Below are 20,850 nucleotides of genomic sequence, written 5' to 3'. Positions count from 1 at the left end.
ACTTGTTATAAGCTAGGTGTCAGCATTAGGCCGAAATAATATAGCACAATGTGGAAATCCACCCCAAACCAAAGCAGCAAAATTGCGTCTCTATTAACATTTGAAAAACTGTAACTGTACACAGAGGACAGTGTTATGTGGAAAACTGTAGAATAGTCTACCAAAGCAAATAGGACTTTATAAAGGCAATTGTAGGGATGACACAGAGTATTGCGATCACAGAGTAACACATTAAACACTGGTTATTTACATTTATTACAGTACCTGAAATATAATCTGAAAGAAATGAGACCAAATAAATAGTTAAAATTAACGGGACTATGGTTTACAGCTGTTAAGTTAGCCAACAAACAAGTTTCAGATGTTCACATTAAAGATAATTGAATATTTCAATATATCTAAGCATAGATTAAAATTTGGAGTACTGTTTATATGTTTTTAATATCCTTTTTTTATACCTTATTATTGTAGTAAGGACGGTAACAGCAGCCACAGCAAGGACAGAAACCAAAAGGCAAAAAATCCTAGTGGTATTTTGACAACTTTTATTTAAATATTAAAGGCATCAAAATCTTGCACTTGCTCCAGGGTCACTGTAAAATGGCTGACCCTGTGCTCTGACCCCCAAGGGATATTAGAAAACTAGCAAATTCCTAATACAAGAATTCTATAAGGCAAAATAAAAAAAATATGTATATATGTGTGTGCTTAATGCTTTGTAGACACAACTCAAGAAAGAAAAAAAAGTTTGTTTATATACTGTATATATAAGCAAAAAAAGAATGCTCTAGAATATTGTTTTTCATTTAGAGATTGCACACATATTGTAAAACTATGTATGTCTAGCATTTTCATAGAAAAAAAATGTTAGATGCTGGTAATGATATTCAACTCATTAGCTGTCTCCCTCTGTGCCAATCTTTCACTCCTAATGGTGTGTGTTACTGTGACTCATTTTGTGAATCCTACAAATGCCTTTGTTCTTTTAAAATTTTTGATATTTCAGACAAATAAGCTATTGTTTCTTTACCAGTGATAAAGCTATCATTTCTTTACCAGTGATATGTCTGGCTATGAAAATAACATTTCATTTCCCATGTTTGCACTTTTTGTGGATTTATGGACTGTTAAAGGACAGTATATATTATTATTATCACAATGATGGCACTATCTTATTTTTTCTTGTATGCACTGCTATTTTGAGATGTTTTTGGACTGCCGCATTTAATCAGTGTAATTGACTAAAAATTTTAGTTGAATTGTATTTTCTTAATTGACTAGTTGACTCTCCCCCTCCCCCACATTTTGTGCCAGCATGTTACAACTCACTTTTTATTTTTTTGAGTAGGCTAATCGTAGCAGCAGCTACACCACATTCAGAAGAAGGCTCTCTTTTGTCTTTCAGTATTGTTTAAGTGTATTGGGCTTTTCGTGATCATTGTTATTAGAAGAACATTAAAGAAACTTCAAAGAAAGCTTTAATGTTAGGATTCTAACCAGTTTCACTTACTTTGACTTTGGTCCACGTTTCTGGATAATGGTTTATTCTCTCCTGTGTCCTAGTATATGACCTGGATATTGCTTGTCCTGTTTGGTGCCATCTCCTGAAGGACTGGCTCCTTTGATCTCCCTGACATTATAACATGTGTCTGTACGAGACAGAGTATGAGGAGCTTCACATACTGATGAGGGCAGAAAATATGAAACTTGAAGCTACAGCGTGGCTCTGGACAGCAAGTGAGACAACTTCAAAATGTCACAAGGGAGTCTATTGAAATTGTAAACACTTCATTTTAATTGAAAGGCAGTGCTGCAATAAACAATTTCAGACATGTGCTGGGCTTCTTGCTTTGACTCATTTATATGAAAACTCCATCCATGATCAAGAACGCATCTTTACTTCAGGAAAAGTAGTGCCAAGAATCTGTGATAAAATATATTAATTTTCAGTTTCTATTTCTTGTTATAAACATACCCCAGAAATGTAGAAGGTGTTTTAGATAAAACTTTTTTTTTTACATTAGAAGCGGCACATGTAGACCTCATTTAAAACTGTAAGTACAGCCACAGTTCTGTTTTTCATTTTTAAAAAACACTCCACTAACACAATTATTGGTAAAACCCCTGTGTGGATGTGAAGAAAACATTTTAAGCTTGTTGTAAAAAAGTTTCCAACATATTTCGATTTATATGAAATCATCCATTTTGGCAACTTTGTTGATATTTTGGCCTGTCTGTGCACTCCTTGTCTTAAAAAAAGGTTGATCAAGTCCTTATCTGGTGATACTACATCCATGTGGCTTTAAATTCAATCCAGACCCTCGTCATGTGTAGCCGGTGGAAAGAGCTGCCCAAATTTATCCAGCAGGAAGTGCGATTAAGACACATTTGAAATATGTATGTTTGCCTAATAGATAATTGTTTTTGATGCCGAGTTATTTTTTGTAGCTAAGGTAAGGCTAATTTGTGTTTTGCTTCAATTGGATTAGTGGTTGCTTAGTTTTAAATTCCTAACCTCATGAATATTTTAATCTCCCTGCAGATCAGTATTTTAAATGTTCAGACCCACCAGAGTAAATTTTTACACTCATTTTAATAAAAAGGAATGTGTCAATTTTGCTTACATCCTTCTGGGGCAACTTATCCTTATTCATTAGTGTATATAGTCGCTTGTGTTAAAAAGGACAGAAAATTTCCTTTAGATCAGTTTCTTATTTGAAGACAAATGGCTGCTTCACCAACAGAATAAACATCTGTTTTATCTTTTCTTCAGTAGACTATTACAGAAAATCTACCTTAATAGAGTATAATTCCAGGTAAAGTCTGCCAAACACATCTTGAATGTAATGATATAGAAACAAATGGATGTAACTACATGTTTTGTTTGTGGTGCATCAAGAATGACTACCTGGGGGTCAAAACTCCAGTACAGCAATCTCCCATTTTTATAGATTTGTCTGAAAGTAATGAATTGTGATTTATGATTTATCAAGCTGATAAAATGTTGGCTAATGGTAGAGCTGCAGAATATTTATGTCACTGAGTTTATTATTTGTTATGGAGTATAGGTGAGGGGTGGTCAGCCACCTTTCTGTATCTCTGTGAGGTCTGCTTTGTTAAAAGAGAAAGCCTTGTGTGTCAGTGAATGCTTGGCAAAATGGGGCCGATGAACACTTGACATCAATCTGGACTGTTATAATTCTCAAAGATCTAATAGTAATTGCTGAGTCTTTGTTGTGAATTAATTTAGTTGGGCTTGTAAGCACCCTACATTTACCTCAGGTTACACAACTTGATAAACAATTTGATTCTTCTCCGAGATGCTTATTTCGTGTGGTCTGAACATTTTATGACCAACAAAAATGTTCTTCTATAGAAGTGAAAGTCAGAAATCTGTTTATAGTGCTTACTCTTGAAGCACAAAATTTTTTTAAGTTCAAATTGATTATACAGTACACAGAGTACGATCCTGATAAATATGCAGCTTTTTACCAGTATGGTTATTGTCTTTGTAATGAAAAGGAGCAAATGAAGAATTTGAACTTTGTATTTTTGGGAGAATATACATGGTTTTTATACGTTATGAAGTGGAAAAATGTTTACACTTTTAAAATTTTTTAATAATGGAATAGATAACCGGGTGACCTTATGTTACACCTAATACATTATGTTGTCTGTGGGAGGTAGATCTCTCAGAGCTTGGATTGGATCCATATATTCAGTAAAATAGTAAATGTTTTAATTATGGATCGATAATCATTCTAAATATTGTGCAGTTGTAACCACTGATGCAGTTATGGATGTTAGTATTTATTGACATACTAGTCATTAAGCTCGTTACAATAACGGGCGCTAGAACAGTAGTGCATAAACATTAGTAGGAACAGTCTATATTAAATGGCAAGGGACCTTGACCTTATTCTGTTTGTTGGTCGAATTTTTCTTTCGTTTTTGTCTTTCAGCCTTTCTTTTGTTGATGTTTACTTCCTGGAGTGACCGTTCTTCATGGGCTGCCACCGTGTATTGTGTGTCTTTAATTTTCTGTGACAGTAATACTGTCTTGTACGTCCGCTAGCTTATACGTCCGTAATATACCTTTAATTTTCTCTGGCGGTAATACAACTGTGCACGTCGGTAATATGCCTTTAATTTTCTCTGACAGTGATACTGGCTTGTATGTGGCTGTAATATGCGTTACTGTATTGTGTACCTTTAATTTCCTCTCGCAGTAATACTGGTTTGTATTTCCGTAAAACGCCTATAATTTTCTCTGACAGTAATATCGCGCATCGCACCGTGCCCCACGCATGCGCACTTCACCAGAAGACACACACACACGGACACCTGGACGCACACAGGGATTTTATTAAAGAGGATTTTCCAAGATGGAAGACAAACTCCAGGCAGAAATTGCCACTATACAAACTGAGACAAGTGTGAGTAAAGAGTATGTCGAACTGAAATGCATGAAAACCTGAAAAATTGTCTCAGAGGGATAAGCAAATGTTGAGGAGTTTTGGGGAAAAAAATTAATTCCTTACAGATCTTTATATCAAGGAATTCTCTGATTGACAAAATAGAGTATGTGATATAGGTTTGGAGGTGGCAATGATATAGTTGTGTGAATATTTTAATGAACAGTTTAATTAATAGTTTAGCAGCTATAAATTGACAGGTTAACAATATTTGTTTTATATAGTATTACTGATAATTAAGAATTGTAATAAAGTAACATCTGTATAATTACAGCCCCTTTAAAAAGTATTCAATCCCAAAATTCTTTTCACATATTATTGTCTCAGATTCTGAACTTAACAGTATATTAAAAGATGTTTTCTTCCAGATCTACAAAATGGTATACATCATGCCAAATCTAAAGAAAAAAATAACAGCCTTTTCACTATGTGTAAAAACATGAAATAGTATCTATACCCTTTGTAAATATAATGCTGACATTACTTTATTGTTGTTCTTTAAAAACTTATGTAGATGTTCTCCACCTGTTCAAGACACAAATTAATCACCTATCCTCAATTAATTTATGAAGATAAATACTCCTTCTCTCACTGAAGTTGAAGAGTATGGTAGAGATTTTCTACAAAGAACACCAAATTAGAGACAGAGTTGTAATTCTGAGTGAGTTAGGGAAGTCAATGACTATATTTGGAGGATGTTTATGGCTCCACAATCTGCCATGGCATGTCATAGAAAAGTGCCTTTATTCAAGATAGGAAAGGAAAAAATAATGTGACAGAAAATTAAGAGTCCTGTCGAGACTGAAACTTTTTGGTTTGAGCACTAAGAGGTATATATGGCATCAATCTAAAAGACTACAAATCAGCAAGGTAACACCATCCCCACTTTAACATGTGGTAATTTGACAACAAATGGCTGCTTCACCAACATAATAAACATGTTTTATCTTTTCTTCAGTAGACCATTATAGAAAATCTACCTTAATAGGGTATAATTCCAGGCAAAGTCATCATACAACACCTTGAGCAATTTTACAAGGATGAACTAACAATTCACATTGTCTGAAATTAAATGACACACCTTATAGACTACTTACTGTAATAGCTATGCTAGGTGATATCAACGGAGTACTGAACAGAACTGCTGAATTCTTACAAACTGTTGATATTTCAGTTTTTAAATCAAAATTGCAGGTTGTGACAAGGATTGGAGGTTTTTGGCATAATACTTTTTCTATATTCTTTATGTTCGTATGTTAATATAGTGTTGTTGATTTTGTTTTTGGTTTTTTTTGGTTTTTTTAAAACAGAGACCTCAACCGGAAGGCCAAACAAAACTGCAATGCTAAAATTGAACTTCTTGGTTCTTATGATCCACAGAAACAACTGATTATTGAAGATCCTTATTATGTAAGTTTTCACAAAATATATTGTGATTATGATCAACAGTTTTTTTTTTGTTTGTTTTTTTTGGGGTGAGGGTAATGGTGGCAACATGCTGAGCATGCTACCCAATCAGTCACCAGAACTTCCACCAGTTACTCCTGGAGAATTCCCAAGTAAATGTTTGTAACCTATACCTAACTAAAGTATTTTAGGACTGAGTTTTAGGACTGGTTTGGGGCATTTTTTCACACAAAACTGAAGTCTTTTTTATTATTTTTTATTTACTTTTATTAAAACAATTTTGCAAATCATTTTTCATGACCTTGTGTGTGACAGAGACCACCAGACTTTTCATGATGGGTGAAACCAAATGAAAGGGGGAACAACTCAGAAGGTCAAATGAGTCTGGAACGGCTTCGTACTGGAAACATTACGAACTTGTGGCAACAACAGGAAAAATGTTTGATGGTCACATACAGTAGAGTACTTACAATGCTTCTTTGGCTTATAATAAAAGGTAACAGGCATATCTTTAGCAACATGTAGAATGTGGAGGCAGCTTTTCCACAGCAACTTCTAGTCAGATGCATACCAAATAACACTGTCAGAGTACTTCTTCATATGAGTTAAGTCTGGACTGCTGTGCAATCTCCGATTTTAGACAAGTATGTGGGGTTCTGTTGTCGGTATATTAGTTGGCTCCACATAAAATAATTTTGTAAATCTAGCCCAGGAACTAAAAAAAACATAGGAGCTAGCCATGATTGTGTTACAGCTGAAAGTGAGGTTCAGATCATGCCACTATTTCTCAGGAATGTAAGCCATGAAGACTAGATCTGATCAATGAAATGTAAGTGTACCTACCAAGTACTAGTAGAGCCCCTCCTTATTGCCATCAGAGCAGCTTGAATCCATCAAAGGTATGGATTTAACAAAATTTTGAAACATTTTATAATGATTTTAATACGTACTGACTTGATGCATATCTTGCATATTTTGCGGCTATATGATCATGTCTGCAAACCTCCCATTCCACCTCACCTTTTTCCATGGTTCCTTAATGTATATAATATCAAAATATAATCATTGTCTTGCGGTTTACTCCTCAAATATCCATCCTCATATCTGAGTATACAAGAAAGTCGAGGGGAGAGCACTCCCGGTTTTTTGAAAATAAAACGGCACTGATCGAGAGACTGACAAAGTCATCATACAAGATCAGCATATTGTTGCTGACCAATCACTTTTGCTTTAAAAACATCATTTAACAACAAAGTGATACAAACAAAAGTAGAACGTCTGACAAGTGATGAAGAACTAAACATACTAATGGGTTTTTGTATTTATTCCATATTTATTAATTTATCTTTTTTAGTTCATATTCACAACTCAAAATACCTGATATTGTGAAAGTAATCCATTAGCAGAATTATATTTTAAAATATTTGTCTCCCTTTTATCAATGTTTTTCTCTCTCTCAAAATAGATAGTTGAAATATCATATTCTTTTTGTTTTTAACATCAGCCTTATCATACATATTGCATACCAGGGATTTTTCCTGCCTTGCATCCAAACCTGCTGCGGTTTGCTCCAGATTTCCTGCAGTCCTACTCTGGATAAACAGGTTTAGATAATGTATATGTTGTTCTTAATCTCAAACGCTGTCTCTGTTGTTTTATGCCTGTCCATACTCCTATTACCTGCTTCTTGCTCTGCTCATTATGGGTTTACTGTCCTTTATGGTGGTCTATTCAAGACTCACTGTCCCTAACCTTGACACTACATGCTTGTTGTTCTTTGTTTCCCTCAATACAGCTAGGTGGGGTCTGCACACTGATTCAAGTCTAAGAGCCCTGTTCTTCCTAAGCCCCTGGGATTTTCATGAGAAAATATTTTAAAAATTATAAAATTGTGTAAAATTGTTCATATTCAGTGTCTAGTTTTGATTATGCTTGTTTTTTATCAAACAAAAATAAAACCAGATAGTAAACCAGGTAGTGTAGTAAGCTTCCACTAACCTTAAACTCCTATCCAAATCTGTGTACAGTTCTGTCTGATTGTGACACAAAACTAACTCTGTAGGCGCTCCATGCCATAATTACAAATACTAAAACTGAAACTAATATATATAAAAAGTAGAAATATTTTTGTGAAATAAAAACTAAACTGAAACTAAAAATACATGATGAAGGAAAACTAAAACTAAACTGAATTTCCAAGTAAGGTCAGAAAAAATATAGAAATAAAAACTAATATAAAAAGGCAAAACTATAATAACCTTGGTGTAAACGTTTCCACGCTCAATTCGTGATGTATAAAACCTTAACTTAGCATAAAGCCCCGCATATTTCCATGGTAGCTCATACCCTGCCGTACGCAAGTTCTCTGCTCGGTTTTGCAGACTGGCGGCACCCAGCGTCAAAGCAGTGCTACTGTTCCTGTGTGGTTACCCTTTCTTTCTTAGATCCACATTCCTGACGCGGCTTTATAAATACACTGAAACAAACTGCATATTGCTTATTAGTGTAATGCATCTGATTGTAATTAACCTGTAACAATATAATGGTCCAGGAAATAGCCAGAGTATTCCAAATACCATAACTGCTTTAGCGTTGTTACTCTCACTGCACCTTCTTTTTCTTCTTTCAGCTGCTCCCGTTAAGGGTTGCCACAGCGGATCATCTTTTTCCATATTACTCTCACTGCACCACTCGGAGTATTTATATCACTGTATCTGAGTTTGGAATCACAGCAGCAGCTGATCGGAAAGAGAATTATCGGGATACAGCATCAAGCACACACTACCTCAGCCATGGCGAAACACTTCAGAGCCTTTCCTGTATGGACCTCGCGGTTCAGAAACAGTTTCATCCCAAGAACTTTAAACGCATTCAGTCAGTCCATCAAGTGCTCCTTGTAGAACTGTTTGTACTTATAAGTACAATTACCTCACTGTAAACTTGCACAACAGTTATTGCACAACCTGCACCACTTTATAAAGTGCGTATTTACATATGATGACAGTATCATTTTTAAGTTGAAATGCAGCAAAATATGTTGATTATATTATACAGATAAAACTTTAACTTCATTTAAATAATCTATATTGTTAATAATCAAACGTGAGGACACGGTGCCGCAGCGCTGGCTAGTTCACGGATTATTCTATACCTCGTGCTTTATTCTTGCTGGGCTGGCGCGACATTGGTAGGATAGGTAGACAGAATAATTAAACACATACTACGAAGATATTTCAATGTTCCTTAAACGTTCTGAAGAATCTTTGTTCTAAGCTTACAGATGACTTAACGTCTATTACAGAGCTAATTGTGTGGCGATTGGGTATTTGGAGAAAGAAAAGTAAGGACAAGAACTGGAGGTTAGTATGTTTGAGAGAACAGTACTGCTGCAATAAATTATTTCATTGAAGGTCGCACATGGCGCAGCAAGCATCTTGCGTGAAACATGAACAAGCACTGCGTCACCGTGTTCCCATGTTTAATAATATGCTTTCATTCCTATCATCATGAAAAAGATATCCTGTATACATCTCATTATTTTAATTATTCAGAGAGCTGTAATATCACGAATGTAATGGATTCTGTTTCCTGTCGGAGAAAGAGAAAGCCCATTTAAGAAGCAGGTAGTGATTCACACACACAGAGCACATAGAAGATCAAATACAGAACAAAGCATTTAACATGCTACTTTAGTTACGATGGGATTTGAGAAACTAGTAAGTTAAATGATTTTAAGATGAAGTTTATGATGTTCTACTTTAACACTAGAATTACCAGAGTCTACGAAAAAACTCGTAGATCCGGCCCACCTTAAAACCGTTCTCACCTCTCTTTTGTCTTCTAAATGTGCCGATTATGGGGAGCAGCGAGCAGCCGGCTATTCCATCCCCCACCATCGCAGAACGTTCACTAAGTTTTCCCAGCTCATGGCTTGTTTGATTACCTGGGAGTGACTGAACTGCTGGAGTTTTAGAATAGAAATAATAGATCGCTATTTGGAATACTTGCATTTCATGCGTGTTCCGTTTCTACAGTAATCTGTGTAAACACATTGCTAAAACAGAAACTTTTTCATATTTTAGTAATAAATGTTACAAAATGTAGAATGTGTAAAGCCCGAGTTCCTAAGATCAAATAAACACTTCTACAAAAGCTGCACGCACCATATAACAGTTTCCGTGGCGTAGCGCGCTAAGATTTGCTTCTCAAACCGAGTAGCTTTTCTTTGCCTCACAAACATGAGTTCAATTCCCCGCTGGGATAAAGTGTTACTTCTTTTTTTTGTTTTTAACCTCAAACGGACATAAAATTTGTAAATTGGTATGCACTGTCAGTTAATGAGATCGTTATATTTTCATGTGGGATGCTCCTTTTAAAATATTTTTTAACAATTGAGACTGCAATTAACATGAACAACTGTCCTTATAACTTATTTTTTTTCAAGATCCATAACACACAGACAGACAGAGCACTGCGTAATACAGAGACAGACAGGCAGAGATATACAAACAAACAGGGAAGGCACACGTACTGAAAGAAAAAGCACTGAATAAGCGCACCCGCTCTAACATCACCCCCTCCCCCGATCTGGCTCTCTAAGTAACAGCGCAAGTACAGACGCAAACCAAGTGTAATCAAGAGTCCTGGTTCGATCCCCACTCACTCCTATATTTGCCGTTTTTCAGTAGTAAGCTGCTCTTTTTGTTAATATTATACAGTACACACATGCACTTGATTTGTGTCTGTACTTGTGCTGTTACTTAGAGAGTCAGATTGGGGGAGCTTATTCAGTGCTGCAGAAACAACACGCATGTTGATTTTTTTTTTCTTTCAGTACATGTGCCTTCCCTGTTTGTTTGTATATCTCTGCCTGTCTGTCTCTGTATTATGCAGTGCTCTGTCTGTCTGTGTGTTATGGATCTTGAAAAAAATAAGTTATAAGGACGGTTTGCTGACTTGGAGCACCACTGCCTTACTGTGCCACAGAGACGCGAGTTCGATTCCCAGCTTTGAAGAAAGTGGTTTTTTTTTCCTCAAACGGACATTGAATTTATAAATTGGTATGCACTGTAAATCGTTAACTTTAAAATGTCAATCGCGGTTATTTCTGTTGATTAATTCATGCTTTTTTACTTAGAGTCAGAACAGGAGCTTTTTCAGCTTATTCAGCTTCTGATCTGACTCAAACAGCGCCGGTATAACTTCACACCCAACCTGACACTGTTCGTTTTCAAATAATATTGCATTACTTCGACGATGTTTTCTGATTGGTACTATTCGCGTCATAAAATGATTTCTTCAAAACGTCACATATATTTGTCTCTTTCTTTTTTTAAAATGTGCGTTGTAGCACTCAGCAACTGGCCACCTGCATGTTCTTGCGCACACTAAATCAGACAGCGCTATATGCAACATCAGATTCAAATGTTAACAGTTATATAGCACAGAATGGAAATCAGCAGTTCTTAGCATTCCACCTACTGTAACTTGCTTTCTTTTTTCTTCGGTTATAGTCTTGAATAAAAGTGCACTTGTTTTGTTATACTTTTACATCAACATATGTTCCTGTGTTTGAGCTACATGGGCATGCTCAAAAATACACGTATAATGCCACGAAAAGTGCATGCAGACACTTCAGTTCGCAAGCATTGGTACGACAATGCAGTCACAAGTACACTGCAGAGCTTTAGCAGTGTCAGATGGGGAGTGTCTGATGATTGCATATAGCACTGAAGTTACTGCTCTTTACTATGCTTTCCTCTGCATGTCCTGGAGTACAAAAGAAACAGCATACAGCAACACGTGGGGACTGGCAATACTGGGAGAAAAAAACACGCGGTCGTATGTATCGTGATACACTGCAGAACTATAGCGCGTCTTTATGTAAAAACAGCAGTGTCAGGTGGGGGGGCGGTAGGGATGGATCCTGAACGCGACTGAGACAATGAAAAGTGAATTTAAAAAAAAATAAAGCTAACCTTTACAAATATCGTAAATTACACCAGCTGTTACAGACTGAAATCAAATGTATCTTTTTATTCTAAAATAGTGAAAATAAGAACACTTCTCAAATGGGAGTTGTGCAGGATCGAACTCATGAGCTTCTGATTCCCAGTCAGCGACTGATACTGTTACACCACGGAAGAAGTGATAGTTAAGTTATGTCAATGTCTCACACTAAGGCGGGTTTTTTTGGCGGTGGCTTTTTTTTGTACCTTTTGTGAAAGTGTTTCTCTGATATTTGGACTTCAGGCTTCATACATTATATAGTTTATGCCTACATTTTGTCAATTGCTACTAGAATATATAACACGTTTCTGTTTTAACAATGTGTTTACACAGATTACTGTAGAAATGCAACACATATGAAATGCGTGTGTTCCAAATAACAATCTTATTATTTCTACTCTAAAACTCCACTTCACTCCCAGGTAATCAATCAAGGCAAGAGCTGGGAAAAGCTCGTTTACGTTCTAAGTCGTTGGGGGGATGGAATAGCCGACTGCTGGCAGCTTGTCTTTATCAGTACATTTAGATGACAAAAGACGCTGGCGGAGAGGTGAGAAAGGTTTTAAGAAGCGATTTAAGGTGGGCCGGATATACGAGTTTTTTCGTAGGCTCTGGTAATTCTAGTGTTAATGGCAAAATAAACTGATGAAAGTGGAAATTTCGAGATTAAAGTTGACATTTCGTGCTTTTTTCCCCCACTGTGTGCCTATTTTTTTTGTCTGTACCTTAATAAGCTTTCATATGACACTCAGACGGTGGACTACAACTCGCCTTTTCACGGCGACTTTGATATGTGACAACTTCTTTTTTATTTCGGGCACTGTGCGACTTTGTGAACTTAAGCTTTCGAGTTTCTCCGACACTCTGTCACTCGATCAGCTTCCTTTTGTTGATTATACCACTGTTTAAACCAACAAATAGTAAGTTTTTCTTTGCCTCCACTTGGAATTCTTCTATTTTCCCCTGTGCTTTTCCCATTATCTTTTCACAGAAGGCTGAGCTTAAGGGCTATTTATATTGATTTACATATTCAAAGAGGCATAATTCTGGGAGGAGTTGGGGCGGGACAGAAGGCGCGTGCACGTGCGTTACTTTTCACGCTGATCAGGATTTATGTAGCAGAAGAACGTGGAAGTTGGTGAACGCATACATTCCTGCATCTGGATATTTTTGTGCGCAAGTACATTTCCGCTTTTGTGCTTACATCATGTTATAGTGCGAATTCTAAGCATGACATTATGCATGAAGCCCCTGGAGCTTTTTTCCACCTGAGGCCAAATTTGTACTTCACAAGAAGATGACCTTCAGCCAGTCTGGACAAATCCAGGCAACAAAATTAACAAATGTTATGGTGAAATACAACAAATTTTGTTCACACAGGAACCATCCTTTCAAAAATATGCTGGCATGTTTAATGTTTTATTATAAATGTGCCATGACAAACCAGGCAGACAGAAATTCAATGTTATATACAGTTGGGCAAAAAAGTATTTAGTCAGCCACCAATTGTGCAAGTTCTCCCACTTAAAAAGATGAGAGAGGCCTGTAATTTTCATCATAGGTATGCCTCAACTATGAGAAACAAAATGAGAAAAACAAATCCAGAAAATCACATTGTCTTATTTTAAAGAATTTATTTGCAAATTATGGTGGAAAATAAGTATTTGGTCACCTACAAACAAGCAAGATTTCTGGCTTTCACAGACCTGTAACTTCTTCTGTAAGAGGCTCCTCTGTCCTCCACTCGTTACCTGTATTAATGGCACCTGTTTGAACTTGTTATCAATATAAAAAACACCTGTCCACAACCTCAAACAGTCACACTCCAAACTCCACTATGGCCAAGACCAAAGAGCTGTCAAAGGACACCAGAAACAAAATTGTAGACCTGCACCAGGCTGGGAACACTGAATCTGCAATAGGTAAGCAGCTTGGTGTGAAGAAATCAACTGTGGGAGCAATTATTAGAAAGTGGAAGACATACAAGACCAGTGATAATCTCCCTCGATCTGGAGCTCCACGCAAGATCTCACGCCGTGGGGTCAAAATTATCACAAGAACGGTGAGCAAAACTACCAGAACCACGCGAGGGGACCTAGTGAATGACCTGCAGAGAGCTGGGAACAAAGTAACAAAGGCTACCATCAGTAACACACTACGCCACCAGGGACTCAAATCCTGCAGTGCCCCTGCTTAAGCCAGTACATGTGCAGGCCCGTCTGAAGTTTGCTAGAGAGCATTTGGATGATCCAGAAGAGGATTGGGAGAATGTCATATGGTCAGATGAAACCAAAATAGACCTTTTTGGTAAAAACTCTACTCGTCGTGTTTGGAGGAGAAAGAATGCCGAGTTGCATCCAAAGAACACCACACCTACTGTAAAGCATGGGGGTGGAAACATCATGCTTTGGGGCTGTTTTTCTGCAAAGGGACCAGGACGACTAATCCGTGTAAAGGAAAGAATGAATGGGGCCATGTATCGTCAGATTTTGAGTGAAAACCTCCTTCCATCAGCAAGGGCATTGAAGATGAAAAGTGGCTGGGTCTTTCAGCATGACAATGATCCCAAACACACTGCCCGGGTAACGAAGGAGTGGCTTCGTAAGAAGCATTTCAAGGTCCTGGAGTGGCCTAGCCAGTGTCCAGATCTCAACCCCATAGAAAATCTTTGGAGGGAGTTGAAAGTCTGTGTTGCCCCGCGACAGCCCCAAAACATCACTGCTCTAGAGGAGATCTGCATGAGGAATGGGCCAAAATACCAGCAACAGTGTGTGAAAACCTTGTGAAGACTTACAGAAAACGTTTGACCTCTGTCATTGCCAACAAAGGGGTATATAACAAAGTATTGAGATGAACTTTTGTTATTGACCAAATACTTGTTTTTCCACCATAATTTGCAAATAAATTCTTCAAAAATCAGACAATGTGATTTTCTGGATTTTTTTTTTCTCATTTTGTCTCTCATAGTTGAGGTATACCTATGATGAAAATTACAGGCCTCTCTCATCTTTTTAAGCGGGAGAGCTTGCACAATTGGTGGCTGACTAAATACTTTTTTGCCCCACTGTATATTCCATCAGATTATACTCTTGGAGTATTCTACGTTAAGTAAAGATCAGCCTTCAATTTCTCCTGTGAAGTACAGTTAGAGTGAGTCTCTAGTGTGGCATAGTACCTGATTTTTAATGTAACAGTGCTTACAAATTGCATTTACTGTAACACAGTGAAAACAAAATAACCCTATTGTATGTGCTCAAATTAAACATAAACAGAGTATTTTATTTTGTAAATATCAGTAAAATACATTGCTACTGTGGCTGCAGGTTTTCATTCTAACCCTTTTCTTAATTAGTGACCAGATTTTGCTGCTAATTAACTCTTTGCCCTAATTTTAATTGATGCACAACTTAAGACTCAGGCCCCTTAATTATTTCTTTTTTCCTTAATTAGCAACCAAACAATATTAAGACACAAAATGAACCAAGAAATAAACAACAACCTGTGTCTATCGCATAATAACTGAAAATAAAGAAAGGTGAAGGCTTCAGTAATGCTGATCTGCTCAGGTCCACAAAACATTTTGACAGCGCTCATAATAAAGAAAATCAACTGTTTTGGAAGTGTCTGCCATGGCAGAATGAGCACCATGGAATTAAATAACAGGGTTAATTAGCAACGAGAATTGGCTTCAAGTTAAGAAACTGATTGAAGGTTGGAGTTTGAGGCCCCAACTTAGTTGGTCATCTGTTGGCTCACTTAACATTAAATTTATGTTTAGGTGCTGTTTAAGGAAAAAAGAATCAATTCAGCAGTCTGAGTCTCAAGAAAAGTCAATTAAAATAAAGGGAATTAGTTAATTAGCAGCAAAAGCTGGTCACTAATTAAGAAAAGAGTTAGAAGGAAAACTTGCAGCCACAGTAGCTCTCCAGGACTTGAGTTGGAGACCCCTGTCCTAATACTTGTCTCCAGTGCATCACTGGTATTGTAGCCACATTTACCCAGAATTACCCAAGTTGTGCAGCTTTAGTTTGCTTCGTGGGATTCTGGCAATACCTTGACGCATTGAAATGATTCCACAGAAAAATATCTTCATTTTCACTAATTTCAAAGTAAAACAGTAAAACACAAAAATAGAGAAAAAATGATATAAAAAAGAATAGTTCTGGTTAAAGCTTATATACAGTTAGGTCCATAAATATCTGGACAGAGACAACTTTTTTCTAATTTTGGTTCTGTACATTTCCACAATGAATTTTAAATGAAACAACTCAGATGCAGTTGAAGTGCAGACTTTCAGCTTTAATTCAGTGGGGTGAACAAAACGATTGCATAAAAATGTGAGGCAACTAAAGCATTTTTTTAACACAAACCCTTCATTTCAGGGGCTCAAAAGTAATTGGACAAATTAAATAACTGGAAATAAAATGTTCCTTTCTAATACTTGGTTGAAAACCCGTTGCTGGCAATGACAGCCTGAAGTCTTGAACTCATGGACATCAACAGATGCTTGGTTTCCTCCTTTTTAATGCTCTGCCAGGCCTTTACTGCAGCGGCTTTCAGTTGCTGTTTGTTCATGGGCCTTTCTGTCTGAAGTTTAGTCTTCAACAAGTGACATGCATGTTCAATTGGGTTAAGATCAGGTGACTGACTTGGCCATTCAAGAATTTTCCACGTCTTTGCTTTAATAAACTCCTAGGTTGCTTTGGCTGTATGTTTTGGGTCATTGTCCATCTGTATCGTGAAACGCTGCCCAATCAATTTGACTGCATTTAAGCTGGATTTGAGCAGACAGCAGTATTGAGCAGAATTCTGAACACTTCAGAATTCATTCGGCGGCTTCTTTTCTGTGTCATATCATCAATAAATACTAGTGTCCCAGTGCCACTGGCAGCCATGCACGCCCAAGCCATCACACTGCCTCCACCGTGTTTTACAGATGATGTGGTATGCTTTGGATAATGAGCTGTTCCACGCCTTTTCCATACTTTTTATTGCCATCATTCTGGTAGAGGTTGATCTTGGTTTTCATCTGTCCAAAGAATGTTTTTCCAGAACTGTGCTGGGCTTTTTTAGATGTTCTTTAGCAAAGTCCAATCTAGCCTTTCTATTCTTGAGGCTTATGAGTGGCTTGCACCTTGCAGTGCACCTTTTGTATTTACTTTCATGCAGTCTTCTCTTTATGGTAGACTTGGATATCGATACGCCTACCCCCTGGAGAGTGTTGTTCACTTGGTTGGCTGTTGTGAAGGGGTTTCTCTTCACCATGGAAATGATTCTGCGATCATCCACCACTGTTGTCTTCTGTGGACGTCCAGGTCTTTTTGCATTGCAGAGTTCACCAGTGCTTGCTTTCTTTCTCAGGATGTACCAAACTGTAGATTTTGCCACTCGTAATATTGTAGCAATTTCTCGGATGGGTTTTTTCTGTTTTTGCAACTTAGGGATGGTTTCTTTCACCTGCATGGAGAGCTCCTTTGACCGCATGTTGTCTGTTCACAGCAAAATCTTCCACATGCAAGCACCACACCTCAAATCAAATCCAGGCCTTTTATATGCTTAATTGATAATGATATAATGACAGACTTGCCCACACCTGCCCATGAAATAGCCTCTGAGTTAATTGTCCAATTACTTTTGAGCCCCTGAAATGAAGGGATTGTGTTAAAAAAAATGCTTTAGGTGCCTCACATTTTTATGCAATCATTTTGTTCACCCGACTGAATTAAAGCTGAAAGTCTGCACTTCAACTGCTTCTGAGTCGTTTCATTTAAAGTTCATTGTGGTAATGTACAGAACCAAAATTAGAAAACAATTGTCTCTGTCCAAATATTTATGAACCCAACTGTATCTTGTTTCAGTCTTTAAGTTTGCCTACACAGTTGAACCATTTCTAAATGGTCAGAAAACTGTATGTTTATCCCATTTACAAACTGCAAATGAGTCTATTAGTCCATGCTAGTTATGAAAAGTAGTTGTCCACTCCTGTCCTGGAGTGGAAAATCTTCCATTTTTGAACTTAGGACTATTTCTATTAAATGTTAATTATTTTGTGCAAATGAACCCAAGTAAACTGAATTTTAAGGACTACAGGCATTGCAAGTATCCTTTCTTGTATATTCTTTCTGTATTGTACCAGTAATTTATGCATCTGTTTCATACAGTTTCTTTTTCAATTAGTATATGACTTGGGAATGGGAAATAACTACAGTTGCCACAGAACCTGCTTTAAATGATTTATAACTGGAAAATGGATGATCACCATAAAATTAGGAATTGTAGTGTTAGTTTATAGTTTGGCACTTTTATATCTGTCACGATGATACATGCATCATTGGTAGTCTTGGCGATAGTAAGTTCCTATGTAGAGAATCCTTTGAGGAACTGGCACCACTAGAGACTTTGTCTGGCTAGAATCTCTACATGTATGAATACTTTGGGGTGACTGGCAACTTCCAAAATTCAAGACTTTGTCTGAGTGTGATATCTGTGTATGTGTGTGTATCCAGTGTAAACCCAGTAAATATTCCTGGTAAGTCTCACAAACTACACAGTAACAGAGTTCCATCTTGCAAGGAGCTAAAAAAAATGCAAGAATACATGCAAGAAGAAAAGTTAGTACTCTGGTTCTGAATGTTTACAAAGTTTTAAGGTCCCACTAAAGTCTTCTCTAGATTAGTGGAAAGACATGCATAACAGCAGGTTTCAGTTCAAGCATAATGGTATATTGAATAAATATCTTTGTGTAAGTAGAGCCGATATGTACTGTGTTTTGAATTTTTTCTTTATACTATACAGTAATCCCTCCTCCATCGCGGGGGTTGCGTTCCAGAGCCACCCGCGAAATAAGAAAATCCGTGAAGTAGAAACCATATGTTTATATGGTTATTTTTTATATTGTCATGCTTGGGTCACAGATTTGCGCAGAAACACAGGAGGTTTGTAGAGAGACAGGAACGTTATTCAAACACTGCAAACAAACATTTGTCTCTTTTTCAAAAGTTTAAACTGTGCTCCATGACAAGACAGAGATGACAGTTCTGTCTCACAATTAAAAGAATGCAAACATATCTTCCTCTTCAAAGGATTGAGCGTCAGGAGCAGATAATGTCAGAGAGATAGAGAAAAGCAAACAAATCAATAGGGCTGTTTGGCTTTTAAGTATGCGAAGCACCGGCACAAAGCTGTTGAAGGCGGCAGTTCACACCCCCTCCGTCAGGAGCAGAGAGAGAGAGAGAGAGATAGATAGAGAGAGACAGAGAAAAACAAACAATCGAAAATCAATACGTGCCCTTCGTGCTTTTAAGTATGCGAAGCACCGTGCAGCATATCGCTTCACAAAGCAGCTGCACAGAAGGTAGCAACGTGAAGATAATCTTTCAGCATTTTTAGACGAGCGTCCGTATCGTCTAGGTGTGCGAACAGCCTCCCTGCTCAATCCCCCTACGTCAGGATCAGAGAAAGTCAGCGCAAGAGAGAGAGAAAAGTAAGTTGGGTAGCTTCTCAGCCAGCTGCCAATAGCGTCCCTTGTATGAAATCAACTGGGCAAACCAACTGAGGAAGCATGTACAAGAAATTAAAAGACCCATTGTCCGCAGAAATCCGCGAACCAGCAAAAAATCCGCGATATATATTTAAATATGCTTACATATAAAATCCGCAATAGAGTGAAGCCTTTAAAGGCGAAGCGCGATACAGCGAGGGATTACTGTACAGTATATTGTTGTAGTGGGTGGGTGGATTTTGATTTCCTTCCACAGTTGTTAATGTTTTCACTTGGACTGATTTTAGTGTTCAGTGGTTTCACATATTAATTAAAAACTGAAGGCATGTTGTTATCATATGTATGGTTAGCATTGAAAAATATTATCATTATTTTGCTGAATTATTTTGATGCTTTACTGTTACCAGTTTTGCAACATGACTTATTTCAGTTGACACCTGCCTAAACGATGTACGCATACTTTTCAAGTATGCACAGTTCTGATGGAGTTTCGTGTTTGTGGTAATCTTCCTTTTTTTTTTTTTCCCTTCTTCTTCTTTAGGGAAATGAAGAGGATTTTGAAACTGTTTATCAGCAATGTTTCAGATGTTGCAAAGCATTTTTGGATAGGTGTTCTTGATAGTTCTCAAAATTATTAAAGATTACAAGCAACATTAATGTCAATGATATAGTAAATTAATATCCTGGTTGTATAAAAATAATTGCACATCAGTCTAAAGTTAGTACTTGCATAGATATTTGATGGATCTTTAGTGGAATTCAATGTCATTTTTGACAACTGAAATAAAGTACTTTTAAAATTATTTATGCAGTTAATTACTTATTAATTTCAGCAACTAGATAACTCCAATTTAAAACCTTACAGTTATTCAAAATATTAATGTAACATACTATATTTGATTCAGTGATTTAACAAGGATAGTTTTCTTTAAATATTTATGCACAATAAACATGCACACCATTTTTATCCTTGTCATAATGTAGGATTACATATCTATGTAAATTATTGTTGAAGCAGAGCAAAAGAGAATAAAATTGGAGATATTAAATCTACTTGACAAACTATATTATTAATGTACTCTTTACAAATTTGCATTGTTTCTGCAATTTAAAGCAGTGAGGCTTGGCTAATTTATGTAATTTTTTGTATTTTGTGACTCGTCTGAAAAGGAGGAGTATTTCTGTTCCCTGATTTAGGAAAATGTAGACTCAAATCAGACTTAAAGCATTTTTATTTCTTGTCACAATATACCAGTATATTTGATATTCATCTTTTTAATATTAAACTTTGAATAGACTTTGAATTTGCTGACATCTTAAAGATTGCATAAAGGCAAGCAGGCTGTCAGTCATTCAGCTTTTTTTGTATAATAAGGGTGCATTTCATCTTCCTAACACCCTGATGACTTGTTCACATTTCCTTAATAAATAAAAAAAAAAAGCTGGAATACTTGACAG

At 36.8% G+C, this 20,850-nt stretch overlaps 1 protein-coding gene across 2 annotated transcripts in view; it reads left to right on the top strand.

Moving 5' to 3' along the window:
• Positions 1 to 20,445, top strand: part of acp1 (acid phosphatase 1) — a 42,578-nt gene extending 22,133 nt beyond the window's left edge. For both annotated transcript variants that reach the window (XM_028797755.2, XM_028797754.2), the window contains exons 5-6: positions 5,786 to 5,885; positions 19,934 to 20,445. In XM_028797755.2, the coding sequence (XP_028653588.1) occupies positions 5,786 to 5,885; positions 19,934 to 20,011 (178 nt within the window). In that variant the 3' untranslated portion in view covers positions 20,012 to 20,445. The remainder of the gene's footprint in view (positions 1 to 5,785; positions 5,886 to 19,933) is intronic.
• Positions 20,446 to 20,850: the final 405 nt, after the last annotated feature.

The sequence above is a fragment of the Erpetoichthys calabaricus genome, chromosome 3 (genome assembly GCF_900747795.2).
Source record: "Erpetoichthys calabaricus chromosome 3, fErpCal1.3, whole genome shotgun sequence".
NCBI lineage: Eukaryota > Metazoa > Chordata > Cladistia > Polypteriformes > Polypteridae > Erpetoichthys > Erpetoichthys calabaricus.
The sequence above is the reverse complement of the archived record's forward strand: the minus strand, read 5'-3'. Positions and strand labels throughout refer to the sequence as shown.